Raw genomic sequence first — 25,462 nt, forward strand, 5'->3', positions numbered from 1 at the left:
AAATTACGCATAGTGCGATTTGATTTTATTAACCAGAGAATAAGAACAATTCAAACGTTATTCGCAACCCGGAGCTCGTTTTCTGCCGTCTGGACTGGTCGCGCACGCATACCTTTCGGTGCAAAATCATGGCGATTATGAATCATTAGAAATAACGAACTAGAATGATTTTAATGTCTGTCTAATATTCTCCATCGCGACGGAAGGGGAAACTATCCTGCCTCATTAGCTTTTACAGCACTTGAATAAAAGCATTCAACTTATTTGCTGGACCCAATTAATTGGACACTTCATCTTAGGTTTTGGAATTATTGAACTCTGCCTGCTGAACAACAAAAAGAGGCAAACGTGGTTTCCAAACAAGTTATACCCTATTTATAAACCCAACATTCAACGTCGATAAAAACATGAACTATTTGCGTTGTATATCATCCGCCTCTGCACTGACAAATTGTCAGTCGAAACGATTAGTCAACTGAAATAATATAAAGAGCAGGCGAGCTAGGCAATTTCTTATTGTTGACTAACAATCTTAAACTGTCTGTTAGCGTGGAGACCAAGTGAATCCACTTTTTGGAGAGCACAAAGTTCTTCAATGAAATGCTATTGCGATTCATTGCAAATTCACCTCAAGTCTCTGTAAACTTTAATTACAACACAATCTCCTATTATTCTAATACGAACCCAACTCCACTGCAACATTCGGATATTGCTCCAATTCAATTTACCTGACCATGGCGACAATTGGAAAAAGTCTGCGGCAATTATCGAGTGTCGCGTCCGGCCATATTGCACTTCGAGCATCGCTCACCTTACTTTTCCTCTCCTGGCCGTGCCCGTCCTTAGGCAAGAAGAAACTCTACATCGGAGCTCTCTTCCCCATGAGCGGCGGTTGGCCGGGCGGCCAAGCATGTCTCCCCTCTGCGCAGATGGCTTTGGATCTGGTGAACAACCGGACGGATATTCTGCCGGATTACGAACTGGAGTTGATATACTATGACAGTATGGTGAGTAGATGTTGGATCAAATAGATCCATTGTTGTGTTTAAAAAGTGGAAGTCACATAAGCAGAAGATAATAAAACGTTCTCTTGGTTTTATACACGGCTCTAGACCAGTTGAAATGTAATTGATATATGATAAATGAAATACATGAACACTTCATTTCTATTTCAGTTAGAGCCTTTCTTCTTTACATGTCTATACATTGTTAAAACTTGCCAACATGATTATTGATTTCCAGCAGGCATTCCAGCAGGCATAGGCCTACTCCTTTGAATGCATTGCCCTTGTAGCATGTGGGTGCAGTAATGTCACAACTCAGCAGCATACTTATTTAATATTGTCAAGGGAGTTATGTACCAAAAGCCATATTATATTACCCCTTTTAGAATTGTTGCACAGTTGCCAATTTTTTTACATTTTTAAACAAGGCAATGGTAAACATGTCATCCCCCACAAACAATGTAGCGCCCCCCTTGGGCCAATTGAGATATCACTCCCAACTAACACATTTCAGTTAATTACCATAGCTCCAGCTTTAGGCCAATCAGTGTGATTTTGTAATTGCTGGATCTCTATGGCAAGATGCATCATTGGCCAAAATGTAGTCAAAATCGGCATAGTGCTGTCTGAGATATCCCATGTGGCTAATGTACGAATGGACAGAGACCGATCCACAGTCCCCTCCCCGATTTCAGTGGTGGTGGACGATAAACTAAACTAATGCCAAGTCAGACACTGGTATTGGCTTGCTGCAATTCAGCGTCAGTGCAGGTATAGGAAAAAGGGAACTTTCACGATGAAACTGGACAACCACAAAGCATCAGCTGGCTGCTCGGAGGTTATGTGTCTTAAAAATAAAAAAGACCAATGTCTGTATGTCAAGACCAATGTCTATGTGTCAAGACTAATGTCTATGTGTCAAGACTAATGTCTATGTGTCAAGACTAATGTCTATGTGTCAAGACTAATGTCTATGTGTCAAGACTAATGTCTATGTGTCAAGACCAATGTCTGTGTGTCAAGACCAATGTCTGTGTCAAGACCAATGTCTATGTGTCAAGACCAATGTCTGTGTCAAGATCAATGTCTATGTGTCAAGACCAATGTCTATGTGTCAAGACCAATGTCTGTGTCAAGACCAATGTCTATGTGTCAAGACCAATGTCTGTGTCAAGATCAATGTCTATGTGTCAAGACCAATGTCTATGTGTCAAGACCAATGTCTGTGTGTCAAGACCAATGTCTATGTGTCAAGACCAATGTCTATGTGTCAAGACCAATGTCTATGTGTCAAGACCAATGTCTATGTGTCAAGACCAATGTCTATGTGTCAAAGCACAGGGGACATTTCTTCAGTGGACAGAATGCCACTGCAGAGGTCTCCTCGGCATAAGATGTCACATATAGCTGACTGTCACTGTCCCATTTGACCACTAGCTGACTGTCACTGACCGTCACTCTCCCATTTGACCACTAGCTGACCGTCACTGTCCCATTTGACTACTAGCTGACCACGAAGCACCAGTTACTAACCTGGAAATGATAGAGCCAAATATTTATGTTATTAAATGAACAAAACACCCCCTGCTTGTTTCCCATCAATCATTCATCATATAGGCATTTTCAAATGTCAGCACTCTTCACTACGCGTCTATATGTCTCCCACTGTTTCTGGCCCAGTTTTTGCCTCCCACTTCATCATTAGCTTTAACACACAGCCATCCTTCCCACTGGGTTTCCATATCAATCATACTACAGGACAGATGCCTCCACTACACCCGGGCATACAGCACACAGGCTTGAAACAGTTAACTGTGCTGTGACTGGTTAGGGAGCGGTGCTCACTTTCTTCCGATTGGTGTAAAAGGCTCTGCAATGGAATCCCATTGTAAAGAAGAGGGAAGAGCGGAGAGGAGAGGAAAGTTGGCATGGCAACACAGTTACCATTGAAACAAACAGGCTTCTTATTTTTCTCCTTTCAATTAGATAAGAATTTGGATGAATAGATATGGTAGATGTGTGTGTGTTGAGATTCAGGGTTTGAAAATCATATACAGAACATACAGTTAGGCTGTGGACATATCAAATATACTGACTATACATATTATTTAACTTGAAACAGTTCTGTGAATCAATGGTACTGGCCACAGAATACAATATATTCTAAAATCTAGAATTCTGGAATTTATGGGATTAATCTCACCCATTGGTTGATTTATGGTTCTCTTTTTGTTTTGACAAACCAATAGATGTACACCTTTGTGACAGACCAATACGGGACTAGAACAAAATCAATGTCACACGTCAGACAGTGACATTTTCTTGAAAGTAACCTGCAGGTGCGTGCTAGTGTACAGTTATTGCTAATTACAGTTGGGTTTGATGATCACTTTGACGATCAGTGGATTGGGAACGCTTCACACCTGGCTGAAATATTCATGAACAGTTTATGGCATTAAGAGTGAAATTCTAGGAGATGGAATTAAATACGGATACTTTTTTTTTTTACTGTAAGTTGTTATCCAATCAGAATCGTTTTTTTTGGTCAAGTACCAAATAGAACACAGGCAATCATAACTCACACTCTGTTTTGAGCATGAGATTTAGAAATAAGAATCAACTTCATCCAATTGCTTGTCTTCTTAATTGCTTTATAATATCTGGGGTTGGGATGTCAAATGTGAAGAAATGCTCATACAGTGAGTGGTCTTGGCTTGAATGTATAATGATGTTCAATAATAGAATGTGTTCATTTAAAGGTCACAATAGTTCAAGTGAAGCTTTTAAAGTGCGATCTGTTTGCCTTGGGAAAAGATGACTCGTCAAATATACCATGACATAATTAGACACTGAACACTGAAATATTAAGAAGACTTTACTGTAGATGAACACTTACACCGTTTATTTGTAATGCAACATATCTCTTTATCTATCTACATGGGTAGATCGCTGCTTGTTTGCTTGTGTGGTAGTATAGGGAGAGAACATTAGACTATTTACAGCACATTGAGATCTATACACAGACACACCACTCACCCTCTCTAGACCGTTGCCATGGTTATATCAAAGCAGAGATTGATAACTTTGATCAATTATTTACTGTGGTGGAGGGAGACAGAGGTAGAGAAATGGCGTGAAGAGGTGCTCTCTGTGTAGAGGCGCCGTCTTTCGGATGGGACGTTAAACGGGTGTCCTGACTCTCTGTGGTCACTATAGATCCCATGGCACTTATCGTAAGAGTAGGGGTGTTAACCCCGGTGTCCTGGCTAAATACCCAATCTGGCCCTCACACCATTATGGCCACCTAATCATCGCCAGCTTCTTGTTGCCTCGTTCATCCCCCCTCCTCTCTCCTGTAACTATCCCCCAGGTTGTTGCTGTAAATGAGAGTGTGTTCTCAGTCAACTTACCTGGTAAAATAAGTTTTAAATAAAATACAAAAATCTCGCACTTCCTCCTTTAATTGGCGGCTGGAACATAATAGGACTCAATCAGGGACCAAAATGATTAATATGTCCACATGGTCCACACGCGGGTGAAATAAAATAAAATAAAAAAACGCATGCCCGCACACACGTGTGTATCAAAATCATGTATGCACCATTTTAACGCCATGACTCACGTGGTACTCCAGATTTAATTACTGGGATGAGATTTAGAAATTCACAGTGACTTGAGATAAGACATAAGATCCCACTGGTCCTCTTATATATTCACACTTCTTTTATATGATTCAATGTGAAATGCAATTCAAGAGAATAAAGCAGATCAGCATATGTGGCTTCTTCTCCTACTCTTTCTGTGAGATTGGTTTCTCATCAAAGTCTCATGGGTGGATAGATTGGATGCTGGAGTAGTATCGCAGTAATTCTAACTCCGACGCTAATATTGGGTTGCATCGTTTCAGCACCACGGACAGTGCATGTGTGTTTGTGGAAAAAGGGAGGGTTATACATACCAACCTTACAAAAAAAAGACATGGTTTTCAGACACGTGTGAAGTTTCACATTTCACATTTTTTCTCCAACGTGACATTTTTTTTCACATGTTTATTTTTCACCACTTCCAGCTACATCTGGTCTCCCATCCAGGAACGGAGCCTGCTTAGCTTCAGAGGCCAAACAGCAGTAGAGTGCTAAGTAGCTGTAATGGATTTGTCCAAATTTGCAACTGGAAAAAAGACAGGAAAAGCAAAGACCAGGGTAACATAACCAAAGACAGGGAAAATGGCAGGGAGGCATTTTATTTAATTGCATTATCATAATTTTTTTAAACTGTTTTTTTTTGTTGCATTAACTTACAATTCATTGGCTCCCGCAATTAAAAATGATTTTGTTTTGCTATCATTAGTTTGGGGTTTATGTTTTGCATTCAATATCATTCTTTTTGTTTGGAACACTAAGAATGTTGTTCTGGACTACAGAAGTGTTGCTTCATATTAATGGCACAAACATAGCTCACTCACTAGAGCAGGATTAGGAAACCCCAGTCCTGGAGGGCCGCAGGCGCTTCATGTTCTTCATTTAACCAACCTGGAAGATGAGGTGTGTTGAATGTAGGCAATCACTGAACTGATCAATTAGCTCAGTTGGTTATGTGTGGTGCCTAGTTGTGACAAAATCCTGCAGCACCTGCAGCACTCCAGGAACAGGGTTGCCTACCCCTGCACTAGAGGATTGCACCATATAACAATGCTGTTACTCAATTAAAAGTGTTTAAAGTGGCAATCCTTAATTGAAACATTAACAATGTGTTTTCCTTGCCACAGTTTTTGGAAACAGCTGAGGGATGGAGCTGGAGAAATGCAACCACTCTTATATCCATAGACCATGCTAGTACTGACCATCCATTATATCAAAATGATCGTTTTAACTATGTTTTTAGGCTATACAGTATTTGTTTACATTTACTTTGTTTACAAACATTGGAGTAAATGTGGAGTATTCTTACATGTGAAACTGCAAATTAGATTGTCTCCTTTAGATGTGGAATTGCAAGGTCACATGTTAAAATATTTTCAAATATGAAAATGCAAATTTGATTTTTACATGTTTTTCACACGTGGTTTTCTTACATGTGAAACAGCAAATGTGATTTTCACGTTGGAATGTTTTTCACATGTCAAACAACAAACTACAATAACATGACACCTGAAATAACATGAAACAAACATGACAACAAACTACAATAACATGAAAAACACGTTATTCTCCTCACATGTGAAAAGGTGGTGTTAACATGTGAACTCCGACATTTAAATCACGCAAAAATATGGTTTCACGTGAAATTTAAGCTCAACGTGTGAAGACGGCTATTTTACATGTCAAACTGCAAATGTGACATCTATTTTTGTTGTTGTTGCAAGGGCAGGCATCTCCAGGAGTTCTCTGGGGCAGAGAAAAGGATATGACTGCCTGACATGTTATCAGATGTGACAGGATAACAAAACGCCACTTTCTCTTCCGTTGTGATCAATTGGACTTGGTGGTGTCATGATATCTAGATCACATCCTACAATCTAGTGACAGTAGCATTAGACAACCACGTTTTTAACAGTCAAACAACCACCCTTGAAATCACCAGGCCATTTTTGCATCCAACACATTTGCATCTTGAGTGCGCTATTTCCATCTCGGGAACAGACAAACCAACACACAAATCAGGGCCCATAATGTCCGTTGTTTAAGTCACAGTTTTCCACAACCGGATTGCTTGTGACACTCAACTGCAATGCATGGGAGTTCTGTCCCCTCTCTCTCCCCCTCCACAGTAAATCACCATTAAACGTGTCAGGCTGATTTAGATCTGGCCCTACTGAGGACTGGAATGGGGATGGCTTATTCAAAACCTTGTTTGACAGGCCTGTGGTGGATAATTTGTCCACCTCAAGCTTATTTTACATTCATTTGAGCTTTTGAATGTGCTTTGTTTGTGATATCTCCTTCTCTCCTTGCGCATTTACATTTTCTTCCCATCTCTTTTTGGACAGCGTGGTCGATTTAACTCTCTCTGTGGCCATATTTTTCCACTTTTATACTGACGCTCAATAAGGGTGAATATCGATCACTGTTCTGTTCTTCTCTTTCTGTTTCTGATATTCTTCTTTCTTCTCCCCTCCCTTCTCTCCATCTCTCTCTACCCCTGTTCTCTACCCACCCCCTCACTTACTCTCCCACATCTCTCATCCCTCCCCTCTTCTTCTCCTCCCCCCTATTTCTCTCCTAATCTTCCTCCTCTTTTTCCTCCCTCCCTTTCTCCATCTCCCCCTCTCTCCTCACATCTATATCCCCTTTTATTTCCCTCCATCTCCTCCTCCCTCCATTTCCCCCCCTCCCCTTTTCTCTCTCTCTCACTCTCTCTCTCTCAGTGTGACCCGGGTGAGTCCACCAAGTTGCTCTATGATCTGCTCTACACAGAGCCCATCAAGACTGTCCTGATGCCCGGCTGCAGCTCCGTATCCACACTGGTAGCAGAGGCTGCTCGCATGTGGAACCTCATAGTGGTGGGTAGCTATTGTGTGTGTGTGTCCCATGCTCTACATGTCTCTCTCTTGCTCTCTCTCTTTGCCTCTCTCCCTCTCTCTCTCTCTGCCTCTCTCTCTCTCTCTCTCTCTCTCTCTCTCTCTCTGCCTCTCTCCCTATCTCTCTCTCTCTCTCTTTCTCTCTCTCGTAATCTCATAATCAACCTTAAACTTAAGTCAACCTTTTTAGCCAACTAATTAATTGAGAACAAATGAAATCTCCCTATCTATCCATCTCTCTCCTTCATTAAACACTCTATCTCTTCTAGCTTTTCCAATCTCCTCTTTACTCCCTCCACTTGCCAGCAACTAGTGCCTTGGGCCTGTCTGCTTGATTTCCTCTGTTCTCTTCCTCTCAGCCTCCTTGTTCCCACTCTAGCTGTCGACCCCCCCACACACACACACAAAGGGTTCAGGCTCTTTAGTGAGTGTGTGAACACCACCACCAATCTCCACACACTTATTTCTGTCCCTGCTCAGCCCTTAGGAGGAGTAACTCTCTGCATGTCAAACAAGCCTATCAGAGAGCCAAGGATCAAACAGACCAGAATCAAGGGACTTCTTGGTGCTCCAATTGTAGGCTGTATTCGCATCTCCCAAAGCCTAACGTAGCAACTCAGTCTACATTTAAAGCCAATCCCATTGACCCAATATAAGAAAAAAGTTAATACTGGCACATCCTGTGAAACATTTTAAAACATTTAGCAACGGAAAACATAAATGTGTCTTTCTTATTGGACAAATCCAGTTAATCCCTCCCAGTTTTAGTCCATTTGGGGCATAATGAACACGACCCTGAACCAACTCATTTTGAGGCTAGTGTTTGTTTCAGGTCGTGAACAAAAAGCACATGGTAGTACTTCTCTTCTGCTTCCTGCAAAGTGGTGTTTTATGAGCCTCTCTGTGCCCCGCCGCTTTGCTCCATTTCCTTCTATTTCATTCTCCCATGTGTGTGTGTGTGTGTGTGTGTGTGTGTGTGTGTGTGTGTGTGTGTGTGTGTGTGTGTGTGTGTGTGTGTGTGTGTGTGTGTGTGTGTGTGTGTGTGTGTGTGTGTGTGTGTGTGTCACCCCTGATGTTGGAGCTGTTTTCCACAGGCTGATACCATCATATATATATGCCATTTAGCAGACGCTGTTTATCCAAAGCGACTTACAGTCCATGTGTGCATACATTCTACGTATCATCCCCTGACTGCACCCAATTGTGAGCTGGCAAACTCTATTCTACTCTACATGTCACTAGCTGTATTGTCTGCTGTCCATGTATTGATGGCTCCACTATGTCTAAATACACCAGGAGATTTGTTAACGCTGGGACTCGATATTGTACATAATGTTTGATGTTTATCATCAGGCCTTCTTCTTCTCTCATTCCCTGATGTCAGGGTGCCGATGCTCTGAACACCGAAACCAAAGTCATGATAGATGTAGAACATGAGACCCCCTTCGCCTCTTAATTCAACTGAAATCAGTGCAATAAGTTGCATTGGTACGGAATACATTAATGCTGTATATTGCCTGGCTGTGTAGTGTTTTGATAGTTGTAGAATTTAAGAAAATACATGTTTATCTCCCTCCCTATCTCCCTTGCGCTCTTTCTCAGTTGTCCTATGGCTCCAGCTCTCCAGCCTTGTCCAACAGGAACCGTTTCCCCACCTTCTTCCGCACCCACCCCTCGGCCACCCTCCACAACCCCACCAGGGTACGCCTCTTCCAGAAGTGGAAGTGGACAAAGATCGCTACCATCCAGCAGACCACAGAGGTCTTCACTTCGGTCAGTACACTCTCTCCGTCTATCTCTTCTCTCTATGGCTCTTTCTCTCGCTCTCTTTCTATCGCTCTGTCTCTGTATCTCTCTGTCTCCCTTTCTTACACAGCCCCCTCTTCAGTGACTCTCCCACATCTTAATGAGCAAATGAGTGTGTGGGAGTGGGTGTGTACGTACTTGTGACTTATATGTGGTATAATAGTCTTTTAAGTATTCAATCCCATGATTGATTGTGGATTTCTGAAGTAATTTGTTGGAATATTGGTGGTGAGAAATATTGATCAGGCGATACATCTCTCTGAGCATCCGGGTGGATAATGTGACTCTTGGGTTCTATCCTCTAACGGAAGTTAATGATCTCCCTCTTCCTTGATCTTTACTTTTCTCTATCTCTCCTCTTTCCTCTCTCTTTCCCTATGTCTATTCCTCTTTATCTTCTCCCCTTCTTTCTGCCTCTCTTTTTCTCTCTTTTCCCACCTCTCTCTCTCTCTCTCTCTCTCTCTCTCTCTCTCTCTCTCTCTCTCTCTCTCTCTCTCTCTCTCTCTCTCTCTCTCTCTCTCTCTCTCTCTCTCTCTCTCTCTCTCTCTCTCTCTCTCTCTCTCTCTCTCTCTCTCTCTCTCTCTCTCTCTCTCTCTCTCTCTCTCTCTCTCCCTGTCTCTCTCTCTCTCCCTCTCTCTCTCTCTCTCTCTCTCTCAAATGATCTTTCTCCTTCTCTCCCACTGTCCTTTCTTATCTCTTTCCTATTTGACACTCACATTTCTTGTGCCTTTCCTCTCTCCTTTTCTCACCCCTTCCATCTTTCTTTCAATCTCTACCCCTCCCTTCTCTCTTTCTATCTTCCCCCATCCCTTCTCTCGTTTGTCTTTCCTTCTCTGTGCTCTCTTCCTTCTCTGTTTCTATCTACCCCTTCTCTTCTTCTCTCATATAGACTCTGGATGATCTGGAGCAGAGGGTGAAGGAGGCTGGGATTGAGATCAGTGTGAGACAGAGCTTCCTCACCGACCCGGCTGTCGCTGTCAAGAACCTCAAGGTGCTTTGATGAAATATTCAATGGGGGGCTGCTGCTGCTCTCCCCTGCTCACAGTTGCGCCTGTTAGCGAAGTGAGGTGATTTAATACAGGAAATGAATGCAGGAGGCTAATTAGCACAGCCTACTGCCAGCCTGTGAAGTGCCGCGATAGCTAGCTAGCAGAGTTGTACCATAGAATTGGAATAGTCAAAGTGTAAAGGCTTGTATCATTATTATTGGGCTATGTGAATGTATTTTCATTATGACGGCTTAAATCATTGTGCTTGCTGTCATTGAATAGCGTCAGGATGCCAGAATAATCGTGGGGCTCTTCTATGAGACGGAAGCCAGGAAAGTGTTTTGCGAGGTGAGTGTTTTAAATCTTTAAATCATCAGGCTATTAAATCATCGAGCTATTTATAGCTATTGACCTCTATTGTATCTTGAACCTCTATCTGAACAAATTACCATTTTTATTTAATGAATTCTCATTTGTACTGTGGTGATGATGTAGCCTTGAGAAGCAAAGAATATTTCTGTGTAATTAAGAATTATTTAACAGACAATTAAGTGTTTCATCTTCTTCTTTTCTGTCTATTTTCCAAATGTTTCTCTCTCTCTCTCTCTCTGCCCTTCTCTTTTTTCCTATTTTATCTCTCTTTCACTTTCTCTCCCCCCTCTCTCTCTCTTCCTCCAACTCTCTCCCTCTGTCCTCCAGGTATTTAAGGAGAAACTGTATGGGAAGAAATATGTCTGGTTTCTGATTGGCTGGTATGCTGATAACTGGTTCAAGATCAAAGACCCGTCCATCAACTGCACCATCGAGAACATGACAGAGGCGGTGGAGGGCCACGTTACCACGGAGATCGTCATGCTCAACCCCGAGACAGTCCGCGGAGCCTCAAACCTGGTGAGAACATCTGGGCCGGATCTCATACTGATCCAGGATCAGGTCCCCCAAGTCCATGTAATGTTATTGATTATGATCCGTATTCCAACCTGGTGAGCAACATGTGTTCTCCATCTGGTCATGTCGTCCTTTCAATTTCACACGCTGCCAGCTTAGCTGTTGATTAGTTTCATATACCTTCCTCTACCTGCAGAGCGGAGGCTTGATATGCTTCCGCAATAGTACACTCTAGGGGCCCTTTAGGCTTTTCCACACCGCATGTTCTTAGCCCAGGGCAGAGACACATATTTAGAAATGTATATGAAATAAATGTCCCTGACCCAGGGCTATCCCTAGTAAATATTCAACTTAGGTGACAATGGAATTCTGTGATTGGTTAGCCCCAAAAAGCTGGCGTAAAAGCTCTCTTGGCCCAGAGCTAAGTACACTACTTTTTGAGTTCAAAGGCTAGTAATACGTAAACATTACACAGTGCTTGAGGCTCCAGTATTGCCTAAATCTACGTTGACCCTAATGCAACTAATATAGTGATTTGAATTATATAAATGTCATACTAATGAGTTTGATGGACAATAGTTCAGATTGAAAGCCACACGAATGGTGACCCTCAATTAACTCAATCAACTCCTCCCCTTCCCTATGTCTGGTCCAATCAGACCTCTCAGGAGTTCCTGGGGGCGTTGATGAACCGGCTGGGGGGTAAGAATCCGGAAGAGACGGGGGGCTTCCAGGAGGCCCCTCTGGCCTACGACGCTGTCTGGGCCCTGGCCCTGGCCCTCAACAAGACTGTGGCCCCTCTGAAGGCCAAAGGTCGCAGGCTGGAAGACTTCAACTATAACAACCATGACATCACAGCAGAGATCTACCGCGCCCTCAACACCAGCTCATTTGAAGGCGTGTCTGTGAGTACAGGAGGATGGGTCCTCCAGTAGAATATACTAGGGCCATGTTCATTAGGGCACAAAATGTTTGAAAACCTTTTGCAATGGAAAACGCAAATGAGTGTTTCTTATTATACAAGTCCAGGTAGTCCAACCCTGGTTGGAGGGTTAACACACCTGATTCAACTACTATACTTATCATCAAGCCCTTGGTTAGTTGAATATGGTGTGTTGGGTTGGAGCAAAAGCCTGCATACCCTATTTGTCCCAGGACAGGATTGAAGAACACTGCACAGTAAATTACACGTGTAATCTATGCATTGCCTCATTCAATAAGTCAACATGGACGACAGTAGATTTCTGACTTGATGTAGCACTTTTCTGTTTTTTTTCTCCTTCAGGGTCATGTGGTGTTTGATGCCCAGGGTTCCAGGATGGCGATGACCCTTATTGAGCAACTGCAAGGTAAAGTCATCTATCACCATTCCAAGCACATTTCAGCCTTTCCTTGTTCTGGACATTCTACAGTAGTAAAAAAAACAACGACAACAAACAACATAGGCATTTTTTATTGCTGTGCGACTGGTTGTCAGTCAGTCCAGTCATTCGTCAAGATCAAGGCTGTCTGCTGACGCTTTTCCTTTCTTCCCCCCTCGTTCTCACTCGTGTTTATTTGAGAGCCAAGCATTTTTAGGGCCGATTGCTGTGCAGTTTGTTTCATTGTCCTACAATTGCATGTGCAAAATGTGCTGGTTTATAAATGTGTTGAGTCAAGTCTTCCGTCTAATTGGATCAAAGCTAAAGTGGCGGATTATTTTGTACCTTTGTTCTTTTTGGACCCCTAATGGATAAAAAAAAAAGATAATCCAAATGTTGTAGCCCTGCACTGGGTAGCATTTTGTGTGCCGCAGTGCTAGTGACGGGGTCGGCTAATTTGGTTAATACATTGAAAGCCTTGACTTGAATTTGTGAATTATTCTATTCCAATCAGTATTCATGGTTCAGGATGCCACGTACTCGTTCTCTCCCTCTGTCTTTCTTTCCCTGTTGTAGGTCTGTATCGGTCCCTCTCTCTGTATCGCCTCTCTCTCTCTCTCTCTCTCTCTTCGTTCCAATTTCCCTCTTTTCTCTTCCTCTCTATTTGTGGATTTGAAATGTTCTGCCCCGCACTTCCGTAGCCTTCTTTTCATAATGATGTTTTGTCCTGTCGTTCATTTTATAAGTGTTCTATTGTTTGTTGTCGTTTGAACCCATCATAACCCAAGGATATTATGTAGGCAGGAAACAAAGATGATTTTAGAAGATATTATGTAGGCAGGAAACGAAGATGATTTTAGAAGATATTATGTAGGCAGGAAACGAAGATGATTTTAGAAGATATTATGTAGGCAGGAAACGAAGATGATTTTAGAAGATATTAATTGGACCCTTTCTCTCCATCTCGCTGTGTAGGAGGCAGTTACAAGAAGATTGGATACTACGACAGCTCTCAGAAGAATCTCTCCTGGTTCGGCAACGATGTGTGGATAGGTGCGGCAGAGTTGATTACATTGTCTTTGTCAGGCTTCCTGTGTATGTCTCTCTCTGTGTGTAGGTGGGTGGGTGTGTGTGTGACTGTCTCACGGTGAGTCATCTATGTAACTATCTATCTCGTTCCCCTCACATTAGACCTACTGTTACGCCTTCTCTTTCTCTAAACCCGCGCTGCCTCCATCCTTCCTTTCCATGTTAGACAAATCACCACTTCTGGCTTTAAAAGCAATCATTTGGGCCCTCATCCTCCTTCACCCAGAATTAGTTTACACCCACAGCTCAGTGGCCAGACAATGGCAGTCAGGAAAGCCTGACCCCACCCACACTTCTTCACTTTGGGAAAGTTAAGCATCCAACACAGCCTGCAGAGAAATTCTATTACTGTTGATTTGCTTCAGCCACACCAAGACAAATGTTGTAGTTCAGTTGTTTACTGGCCCAGCCCTCCCTTGAGAGGTGACACACTTGTGCCTGGGCTTAGAATTACTGCACCACCTAGTCAATCGTGCGTTCTGGAAGGCCAGAGAGAGGGCACCGTTGTAGACTTTTAATGAAACGATTTGTTGCCGAGGTTTAGCTTAGCCTCCGAGGGGAGCAGGGCCAATGGATCCAATCAGAGATGACTCTCTGTAGGCCTGAGTTTGGTGGTCTTACTGTTCTGTAGTGTGACAGGAGTGAGCTTGGTGTGATGTAGGTTTACAGAGGTGAGGATGGTTTGTTCCAGAGGTGATGGAGTGGAGTCTAGTTTTCTGGAGAGTGATAGAGGTTTGTTTGTTTGTTATAGAGGTGATGGAGTGGAGTCTAGTTTTCTGGAGAGTGATAGAGGTTTGTTTGTTCCAGAGGTGATGGAGTGGAGTCTAGTTTTCTGGAGAGTGATAGAGGTTTGTTTGTTATAGAGGTGATGGAGTGGAGTCTAGTTTTCTGGAGAGTGATAAAGGTTAGTTTGTTATAGAGGTGATGGAGTGGAGTCTAGTTTTCTGGAGAGTGATAAAGGTTATTTTGCTAGAGGTGACAGTGATAGAGGTTTAGAGGTGACAGTGATAGAGGTTTAGAGGTGACAGTGATAGAGATTTAGAGGTGACAGTGATAGAGGTGACAGTGTTAAGTTTCGTTGCCCTGCACACGCTTAGAAAAAGGGTGCCAAAGAGTTCTTCAGCTGTCTTTATCGTAGAACCCATTTAGGTTCCATGTAAAACCCTTTTTGGTTTCAACCATTTTGGGTTCCATGTAGAACCCTCTGCGAACAGCCAAAGAACCCTTTTAGATTTTAAATAGCAGCTTTTTTTATATGGTAACAGAGGTGTGTCTAGTTTACTGGAGAGTCACAGCCCAATGGGCAAAACTGGTTGCCATGTCATTTTCCACGTCATTTCAACAACAACATCAAAAATGACGTTGAATCAAAAAGTAATCAACGTTTTTTCACCCAACTTTTAACCTAAATCCAATGGTGATTAAATCCATGTTGAATTCACGTTAGTTGACGACTCAATCAAATGTAAATGAAAACTACACATTGAACTGACATCTGTAACCAGTGGGAGAGGTACGAGGTTAGTTTGTTATAGAGGTGACAGAGTATAGTTTTTTGCTAAAGACATGACGGATTTGAGTTTAGTTTGTTCTAGAGTTAACAGAGGTGAGTTTAGTTTGTTCTAGAGGTAATGAATGTGAGTTTAGTTTGTTCTAGAGGTAATGAATGTGAGTTTAGTTTGTTCTACAGGTAATGAGGGTGAGTTTAGTTTGTTCTAGAGGTGACGAATGTGAGTTTAGTTTGTTCTAGAGGTAATGAATGTGAGTTTAGTTTGTTCTAGAGTTAACCTAGGTCAGTTTAGTTTGTTCTATAGGTAACGAAGGTGAGTTTACTTTGTTCTAGAGGTAATGAATGTGAGTTTAGTTTGTTCTAGAGTTAACCTAGGTCAGTTTAGTTTGTTCTATAGGTAACGAAGGGGAGTTTACTTTGTTCTAGAGTTAACAGAGGTGAGTTTAGTTTGTTCTAGAGTTAACAGAGGTGAGTTTAGTTTGTTCTAGAGTTAACAGAGGTGAGTTTAGTTTGTTCTAGAGGTGACGAATGTGAGTTTAGTTTGTTCTAGAGGTAATGAATGTGAGTTTAGTTTGTTCTAGAGTTAACCTAGGTCAGTTTAGTTTGTTATATAGGTAACGAAGGGGAGTTTACTTTGTTCTAGAGTTAACAGAGGTGAGTTTAGTTTGTTCTAGAGTTAACAGAGGTGAGTTTAGTTTGTTCTAGAGTTAACAGAGGTGAGTTTAGTTTGTTCTAGAGTTAACAGAGGTGAGTTTAGTTTGTTCTAGAGTTAACTTAACAGAGGTGAGTTTAGTTTGTTCTAGAGTTAACAGAGGTGAGTTTAGTTTGTTCTAGAGGTAATGAAGGTGAGTTTAGTTTGTTCTAGAGTTAACAGAGGTGAGTTTAGTTTGTTCTAGAGTTAACAGAGGTGAGTTTAGTTTGTTCTAGAGTTAACAAAGGTGAGTTTAGTTTGTTCTATAGGTAACGAAGGTGAGTTTAGTTTGTTCTAGAGTTAACAGAGGTGAGTTTAGTTTGTTCTAGAGTTAACAGAGGTGAGTTTAGTTTGTTCTAGAGTTAACAAAGGTGAGTTTAGTTTGTTCTATAGGTAACGAAGGTGAGTTTAGTTTGTTCTAGAGTTAACAGAGGTGAGTTTAGTTTGTTCTAGAGGTAATGAAGGTGAGTTTAGTTTGTTCTGCAGGTAACGAAAGTGAGTTTAGTTTTTTGTGATGTTAGAGCGTTGGACTAGTAACCGAAAGGTTTGAAGATAAAATCCCCGAGCTGACAAGGAAATCCCCGAGCTGACAAGTTAAAAATCTGTTTCTCTGCTCCTGAACAAGGCAGTTAACCCACTGTTCCTAGGCCGTCATTGAAAATAAGAATCTGTTCTTAACTGACTTGCCTAGTTAAATAAAGGTAAAATATATATATTTTTTAAAATGAACAGTGGCAGAGGCAAGTTGGGTCTGCTGTGGAGGTGATTATTGTCTTAACCCTCCTGTTCTCCATTCTTGTTTACCCCTTGTCGAATTCCTCCCTCACTTTCTCGCTCTCTTCACTGTCGCCCCTAACAACCACTTTAGCTCAACTGTCTTCCTAATCGCCGTGGCAACCATTACAGAGCTTGGTCTCCATGGCAACACCCTGTCCTGATTCCTTGATCAAGGACGGAGGAAGGTTTAAACAGTGCAAACACTTCAGCTGACAGGACAATGCTCGTTCGCTCTTCAATGCACAGAAAAACACATCTTCAAACAGTCGTCACTCTGTTCTCAGATAGCATGTCTCAGACGTCACTTCAGGCAAGTCAGTGGTGTGATATCGCTGAAACCGCCAAAACAAATGTGTGCGCCCTGGTATTGTGACACCCCTGGGGCTCGACACTGTGTCACCCTCTTCCTGACATGGACACGTCCCCACACACTGACACAAGTCTATGTCACTGTCATCACCCTTACGTAAGGACACAGTGACACCCACACTCTGAGCAGCTGTCAGGATCTGCAGTCAGGGCTGGATTAGACAGACAGGAGAGAAATCGGAGACAGATCAAATCAGTCAGCTGCACTTTCAACCATCTCCAACCTTGAAAGAACCAATGGCTATTTTTTTGGTTACTTTTTAGTTATGCACATGTTTTGAGATAATTAGGGTGAACATGTCCTGATTTCCACATCTATCCTCCTTTATTCTCAATGTCTGTACCTTGTTGGTCATTGAATTAAATCAGTGAGCGCAACACAATCATGTATACTGGTTACTGTGTAAATTGATTGTGCCAATTTCATTTGATCCTTTGGGTTAGTATCTGTAGAGGTTACTGAGCCTAGTGCACTCCCTGATTTTCAAATTCGGATTTTGATCTTAATTCAAAACATAATTGTCCTTTTGCCCAGTTCTGTTCTGAGTGACATCAAGTACAGCACTGTAGACAGGCATAATCTGCCCTTAGAACTCTCTGTCTCTTTAAGGCATGGATGGACTAACCTCTGTCCTGCCTCTCTCTCTCTCTCTCTCTTGCTCTCTCTCTGCCTTTATTTCTCTCTGTCTCTCTCCCTCTCTCTCTTTCTCTCTCGCTCTCTCTCTCTCTCTTTATTTCTCTCTGTCTCTCTCCCTCTCTCTCTTTCTCTCGCTCTCTCTCTGTTCAGGTGCCGGGCCCCCGGCTGACTCGACAATAGTCATTGAGGAGTTTAGGTACCTCTCTCAGAAGCTGTTTGCTGCTGTGTCTGTCTTCGCTGGTCTGGGCATCCTGCTGGGCATCGTCTGTCTGACCTTCAACATCTACAACAGCAACGTGCGGTGAGATTAGAACTTCATCTTGCACATTTAAGCAACACCGTCATTGTAGATAAGAATTTGTTCTTAACTGACTTGCCTAGTTAATATATATAAAAAATATATAGTTAAATAAAAGTTCAATTCAAAAATATATATATAAAAAAAAAAAACACTGGCTACAGCAAGCAATTCATCAACAACTTCAATGGCAATCCCGCTGGGTCGAGTATGATTGTCCTCCTGGTGGGTCCTGCTTGTAGGTCTCCAGATGGCTGTGAGCAAGTCACATACACGTTTATGTGGACATATGTCATCACACTTGGCGTAACTGTCTCCAATCCATGCAAAATGCCTCATCACTTTACATTCAGTGACAGACGATGTCATGTCTATGACATTATCTTGATGCTGTAAAGTGTTGCGGACAGTGCACGTGAAACTGTGCACGTGAAACAGTGCACGTGAAACAGTGCATGTGAAACAGTGCAGGTGTGGGTTTTTGTCTATATTCTCTGGTCTTTCTTCATACCCTCTTTGTGTGTGTTGTGCCAGGTACATCCAGAACTCCCAGCCCTACCTGAACAACATGACGGCAGTGGGTTGTATGATGGCCCTGGCTGCTGTGTTTCCCCTGGGGATCGACGGACACCACATCCACAGGTCCCAGTTCCCTGTGGTCTGTCAGGTAACACAGCTAAAGCCGTGGGAATGGGTTGTTCTTCTGGTGCTAGAGTAGAGGGATGTGCTGCGATGGCTTGTCAAGGAGAAATTCTTTCTCTCTCTGCCTCTCTCTATTTCTCATATTCCTTAGCTCTCTCCTTCTCTCTCTCTCTCTCCTCTCATTATCAATACAATTTTGCTTTATTGGCATAATAAAAATAGCATTTGTATTGCCAAAAAAGTACAAATATTGAATCATCAAAATCTCTCTCTTTCCCCCTCTGTCTAGTTCCGTCTGTGGCTGCTCGGCCTGGGCTTCAGTCTGGCCTATGGCAGCATGTTCACCAAGATTTGGTGGGTACACAATCTCTTCACAAAGAAGGAGGAGAAGAAGGAGAAGAGGAAGGTAAGCCTTTTAAGAGGGCCAGAGGAGGGAACAGGGAAGCTCCAGAGTCTACAGTACTGAATGTGTGGTGCTGGCAGATAAACAATCCCCTTCAACTTTAGAGTAAGGTTACATAAGCCTCTGGGAGATGTGCTTTGCTCTGCATGTTAAAGTACCTCTGTATATTCTCTACTCTGGGATATACTGCAGTAGAATACAGTAGAGTACAGTAGAGTAGAGTACAGTAGAGCAGAGTAGAATAGAGTACATTAGAGTAGAATAGATTAGAATAGAGTACAGTAGAGTAGAGTACAGTAGAGCAGAGTAGAATAGAGTACATTAGAGTAGAATAGAGTACAGTAGAGTACCTTAGAGTAGAGTACAATAGAATAAAGTAAAGTACAGTAGAGCAGAGTAGAATAGAGTACAGTAGAGTAGAGTACAGTAGAGCAGAGTAGAATAGAGTACATTAGAGTAGAATAGAGTAGAATAGAGTACAGTAGAGTACCTTAGAGTAGAGTACAATAGAATAAAGTAATGTACAGTAGAGCAGAGTAGAATAGAGTACAGTAGAGTACAGTAGAGTACAGTAGAGTAGAGTAGAATAGAGGAGAGTAGAATAGAATACAGTAGAGTACAGTAGAGTAGAATATAAAACAGTAGAGTGCAGTAGAGTACAGTAGAGTAGAATAGAATACAGTAGAGTACAGTACAATACAGTAGAGTAGAATAGAGTACAGTAGAGTACAGTAGAGACAGAGACGGGAGTCACACAGACACACGTACACACTCACTCACTCACTCACTCACTCACTCACTCACACACATACAGAAAGATAACTACACACACACTCATACCCGTGATGTGCACACTATCAACTTGATTACGTATGCATGTGTGTGTCCTCTCTAAGATAGTGTGTCCTGAAGCTGGGAAAACACTGTGTGTGTGTCCTCTCTAAGATAGTGTGTCCTGAAGCTGGGAAAACACTGCGTGTGTGTGATGTGTTGTGGGAATTCTTCTAAGTCCTAATCAGAAGAATGAGAGATAAAGCCATTTATGGAGCATTTATGAATATGTATGAATATTAAAGTGCTAAGTGGAAATCCAACCTTCGAGGGCTTTATTAGTTGAGCCAATGCAAGACGAATCAGGTTGACTTTCAACTCTCTTTAATGGCTATGCAAGGGCAATTTGCCAAAGAGCTCTGTGAAAGTACTTTAAAAAAAATCCAAGTCAGAATATGGCAAGACTAGTGAAGGCAAGTCAAATCATTTCATGCACCTGAAGAGAAGAGGTGACAAGGTCTATGCGATACGGTTTGGTTATGTCTGGGGTGAACGGTTGCAGGGCTAGAAGCAAGCCAGAATGAAGTTATGGGAAATGAAGAAGCATGCTGTTTATATTGCATACATCATTGTTGGACCCCATTTCTTCTTGATATGTTACTCATTCAAAAACCACTGTTGTGCATTTTGCATCCACTGCCTAGTAACTCCTCAATTTACATATAGAAAATGTCAACGTTATCGTCTAAATGCCAGTTAATTTATGTGTGATTCATTTATTTAACCAGGGGAGCCCATTGACATATGAATCTCTCTGAATCAGCTCTGATAACTGATGTATTCTGTGCCTGATACACGTATACAATACTGTACTCTGTTGGCATTTTATCTACTGGATGCTTGTGGACTCACTGCATTACCTACCCTTGGTCCTTGGATTGTGATTGGTTCTCCTGTATCCCTGCAGCACCTGGAGCCATGGAAACTCTATGCAACAGTTGGAGTGTTACTAGCCATAGACGTCCTGTCACTCATGATTTGGCAGATTGTGGATCCATTACACATCACAGTAGAGGTACAATGACACTGTTACATCGGTCACACTCCTGGACCTTTTTCCTAATGTTGTTGTGTTACAGACGGGATTCAAAATATATTTTTTTGTTGTCAATACCCCAAAATGACAAAAATGAAAACATGTTTTTAGATTTTTCTGCAAATGTTTGGATTTTATACAGAAATATAACATTTACATAAGTATTCACACTCCTGAGTCAGTACTTGGTAGAAGCACCTTTGGCAGCGTTTACAACTGTGAGTCTTTGTGAGTACGTCTCTAAGAGCTTTCCACACCTGGATTGTGCTACATTATTCTTTCAAAATTCTTCAACTCTGTCAAATTGGTTGCTGATCATTGTTAGACATCTATTTTCAGGTCTCGCCATAGATTTTCAAGCAGATTTAACTTGTCCACTCAGGAACATTCACTGTCTTCTTGGTAAGCAACTCCAGTATAGAGTTGGCCTTGTGTTTTGGGTTATTGTCCTGCTGAAAGATGAATTCATCTCCCAGTGTCTGGTGGACAAAAAGACCGAAACAGATTTTCCTCTAGGATTTTGCCTGTGCTAAGCTCCATTTCTTTTTTTATTATGAAAAACTCCCAGTCCTTAATGATTACAAGCATACCCATAACATGATTCAGCCACCATTAAGCTTGAAAATATGGAGAGTGGTATTCAGTAATGTGTTGTATTGAATTTGCTCTAAACAGAACACTTTGTATTCAGGTCAAAAAAATATAATTGCTTTGCCACATTTTTTTCAGTATTACTTTAAGTGTCTTGTTGCAAACAGTATGTATATTTTGGAATACTTTTTATTCTGTACAGGCTTCCTTCTTTTCACTCCATCAATTAGGTTAGTATTGGGGTGGAAGGTAGCCTAGTGGTTAGAGCGTTGGGCCAGTAACCGAAAGGTTGTCGGATCAAGTCCCCGAGGTGACAAGGTAAAAACCTGTCGTTCTGCCCCTGAACAAGGCACACTGTTCCTAGGCCGTCATTGTAAATAAGTATTTGTTCTTAACTGACTTGCCTAGTTAAATGATGGTTAAATGAAAATGGTGGTGTAATAATTGTTGATCCATCCTCAGTTTTCTCCTATCCCAGCCATTAAACTGTAACTGCTTTAAAGTCATCATTGGTCTTATGGTGAAATCCCTGAGCGGTTTCCTTCCTCTCTGGCAACTCGGTGTAGTGATACACCATCCAAACTGTAAGTTAATAACTTCACCATTCTCAAAAGGGATATTCAATGTCTGCTTTTTTTTCATTTTGACCCATTTACGAAAAAGGCTTCTTTGCGAGGCATTGGAAAACCTCCCTGGTCTTTGTGGTTGAATCTGTGTTTGAAATTCACTGCTCGACTGAGGGACCTTACAGATAATTGTATGTGTGGTGTACAGAGATGAGGTAGTCATTCAAAAATCATGTTAAACACTATTATTGCACACAGAGTGGGTCCATGCAACTTTACTACTGAACTTATTTAGGCTTGCCATAAAAAGGGGGTTGAATATTTATTGACTCAAGACATTCCAGCCTTTCATTTTTTATTATTTTGTAAACATTTCTAAAAACATAATTTCACTTTGACATTATGGGGTATTGTGTGTAGGCCAGTGACCAAAAATCTAAATGTAATCAATTTTAAATTCAGGCTGGAACACAACAAAATTCCTTATTCGAAAGGCACTCACACATCTGAGCTATGTTTTTTGCAGGGGCATGGTAACAGTTGAATAACATGAGAAAAAATAAGAAACCCGCACACCGCTCTTGATAGTATCACTGTTCTTTAATTGGCTTTTACGTATCGGCCACACGGCCTTCGTCAGGCTGTAACAAAATGTGTAAGAAGTCAAGGGGTGTGAATACTTTCTGAAGGCACTGTACTCTATGTGGTATTAGCTTTCATATGTTAGCACTGTCATATGTCTAGTGTTCAACAAAAGATGATTGCTTTGATGTCAGCCATCTTATTGTTCATTTACTTTCTACTTGTCAGTTTTAAAGTGAATGAATTGCAGATATCACACGGAATGTCGTTCACTCTGTCTCCTGTTCTCTCTCACTTTCCCTCTTACTTCCTCTTTCACTTCCTCTCTCTCTCTCTCTCTCTGTCGCTCTCCCTGTCTCTCTCTCCCTCTTTCTTTGTTTCTTTGTTTTCTCTCTCTCTCTCTCTCTCTCTCTCTCTCTCTCTCTCTCTCTCTCTCTCTCTCTCTCTCTCTCTCTCTCTCTCTCTCTCTCTCTCTCTCTCACTTTCTCTCTCTCTCCCACTTTCTCTCTCTCTCTCTCGCTCTCCCACTTTCTCTCTCTCTCTCTCCCACTTTCTCTCTCTCCCACTTTCTCTCCCACTTTCTCTCTCTCTCTCTCCCACTTTCTCTCTCTCTCTCCCACTTTCTCTCTCTCTCTCTCTCTCTCTCTCTCTCTCTCTCTCTCTCTCTCTCTCTCTCTCTCTCTCTCTCTCTCTCTCTCTCTCTCTCCCACCTTCTCTCTCTCTCTCTCTCTCTCTCTCTCTCTCTCTCTCTCTTTCTCTCTCTCCCACTTTCCCTCTCTCTCTCTCTCTCTTCCACTTTCTCTCTCTCTCCTTTCTCTCTCTCTCTCTCTCTCTCTCTCTCTCTCTCTCTCTCTCTCTCTCTCTCTCTCTCTCTCTCACACACTCTCTCTCTCTCTATCTCTCTCTCTCTCACACACTTCATCCCCACCCTCTCTCTCTGAGTAGAAGTTCACTAGGGAGGCCCCTAAAGGAGACTTGGATGTCCTGATTCAGCCCCTCCTGGAGCACTGCACTTCCGAGAAGATGAACACATGGCTCGGTATCCCTCCTCTATTCCTTACTTCTTCTCTCTTATCTGTACTTCTCTCTCTCACTCCCTTGTTCCCTCTTTTTGTCCCACTCTCTCACTCCCTCAATCCCCAGTCCATTCATTGTAAATGAAACACTCATCGTATCTCAGCCCCCCACATTAGCTTTCTCTCTTTTTTTTGTCTGACCCCACTTTTTCCTCCCCTCCTCTCATTCCTCTCACTCCTCTCCTCTCCCCTCCTCTCACTCACTCAAGACAGTCATTCCCTGCCTTTATCTTTCCCTCATATGTTTTTTATCTTCTCCTTTCATTTTGTCTTTCTCTCACTATTGCCATACTGCCTCTCGTCCTGACAGTGGCAGCACTTCTGAATGCATAATACTGTCAAATTCAATTAATATGAGTCACAAACTGTGCCATTGCCCCATAGCATTCCCTCTCTGTGCTATGCAAATATATTGCCACCCCACTGAGCGACGTAATGAAAGAACAATGGACACTTGGACAGAAGAAATAAAGGGGGAATATGCATTTCCTTCAGTCAACTGCCTAACATCACTCCATCGTCTTCGCTTTCCATCTCTCTCATTCTCTCTCTCTCTCCTACTTTGTCTCTCTCTCTCTCCACCAGGTGTAGTGTATGGCTACAAGGGACTGCTGCTGTTGCTGGGGATATTTCTGGCCTACGAGACCAAGTCTGTTTCCACGGAGAAGATCAATGACCATCGAGCCGTGGGGATGGCTATTTACAACGTGGCTGTGAGTCTCAACCATCACAAGGGGAGTGCTCTGGTTTCCGCTCTACATTTCAGGCAGTCCATCGAGCGAAGGAACTCAAAGCAACAATGAACTACTGGTAGAAAGGTAGCAGGGGCTAGGCATTGTCTCAGTGTGGACATGAGGTTCAATGGTTTATTAGTGCATAGTGATTAACATACGCTTGTTATTTCTGGTGGTAAGCATGTGCTCATAAATGTATTTTTGGAAGACATATTTTTGGCGCTAAAGCAAAATGTTTGTGCTATACTTAAACAATCATTTGAATTAGATTTGAATCGGTGAAGGATCATCACCAGTAGAGGTATTTAAGCTTCACTCTAACTGATATAGCAGCGATAACATACGGTACCGTTGCAACATCGAAGTTTTGCAAACAAGTAGCCATAGCCATTCGGTAACCCTCACACAGGTGAGCAAATCCATTAAATGTCTGGTAATTTAGACTTTTGCTGGAACAAACCACTGCTCTTACACAGGCAACATTTTTTAAAGAACTTTAGCTTTAGGCTGGGTTTCTATTTCGGCTCAACAATGTGCAAACATTTTAGTACTCTCTGAACAAGGATTTACATAATTGCCAGAACTTGCCCAGATTCCCATCTCAAAACAGCTTAATGAGGAACCGAAACACTTATGACTGAAAACCACCCACAGTTTTACTTCTTTTGACTGCGCATTTGCTGTGGGGCGGTTATGCAATTATGAAGTACATACAAACCTTTTTTTTTTGCAAAGCAGAGGAAAGAGCATTTAATTGATCAATCATTCATATAGCTTGATGAAATCGTTAAACACAGCTGCAGGTCCGGACAAATGGAAAGCTTAGATGTTGATTTCACCATTTGATTTAATTGTGTATATTTCATGGTGTAATACACAGAGATAAATGATACAATTCCCTACAACAATGGTGCCCCATATGAGGTCGAATCCTTTAAAATGTCAATATTTATTGTATCTGCAAAGGCCTCCTTGTCGGGAAGTAGAGAGCTTTTGGAAGGCTTGATATTGTGATGATGTGCCAGCATGGCCACTATGACTTTATAATGATGTTTTCATATG

General features: G+C 42.0%; 1 protein-coding gene across 2 annotated transcripts in view; it reads left to right on the plus strand.

The window, feature by feature from the left end:
* The window catches only part of gabbr1a (gamma-aminobutyric acid (GABA) B receptor, 1a), a 46,507-nt gene that overhangs the window by 17,391 nt on the left and 3,654 nt on the right, over positions 1-25,462 (plus strand). For both annotated transcript variants that reach the window (XM_052494214.1, XM_052494215.1), the window contains 15 exons: positions 847-1,007; positions 7,372-7,506; positions 9,127-9,297; positions 10,220-10,321; positions 10,602-10,667; positions 11,019-11,210; positions 11,867-12,112; positions 12,493-12,556; positions 13,544-13,621; positions 17,792-17,942; positions 18,474-18,606; positions 18,871-18,987; positions 20,723-20,830; positions 23,536-23,629; positions 24,252-24,379. In XM_052494214.1, coding sequence (XP_052350174.1) covers positions 847-1,007; positions 7,372-7,506; positions 9,127-9,297; positions 10,220-10,321; positions 10,602-10,667; positions 11,019-11,210; positions 11,867-12,112; positions 12,493-12,556; positions 13,544-13,621; positions 17,792-17,942; positions 18,474-18,606; positions 18,871-18,987; positions 20,723-20,830; positions 23,536-23,629; positions 24,252-24,379 — 1,946 coding nt within the window. The remainder of the gene's footprint in view (positions 1-846; positions 1,008-7,371; positions 7,507-9,126; positions 9,298-10,219; positions 10,322-10,601; positions 10,668-11,018; positions 11,211-11,866; positions 12,113-12,492; positions 12,557-13,543; positions 13,622-17,791; positions 17,943-18,473; positions 18,607-18,870; positions 18,988-20,722; positions 20,831-23,535; positions 23,630-24,251; positions 24,380-25,462) is intronic.

This window comes from Oncorhynchus keta, chromosome 34 (genome assembly GCF_023373465.1).
Source record: "Oncorhynchus keta strain PuntledgeMale-10-30-2019 chromosome 34, Oket_V2, whole genome shotgun sequence".
Taxonomy (NCBI): Eukaryota; Metazoa; Chordata; class Actinopteri; order Salmoniformes; family Salmonidae; genus Oncorhynchus; species Oncorhynchus keta.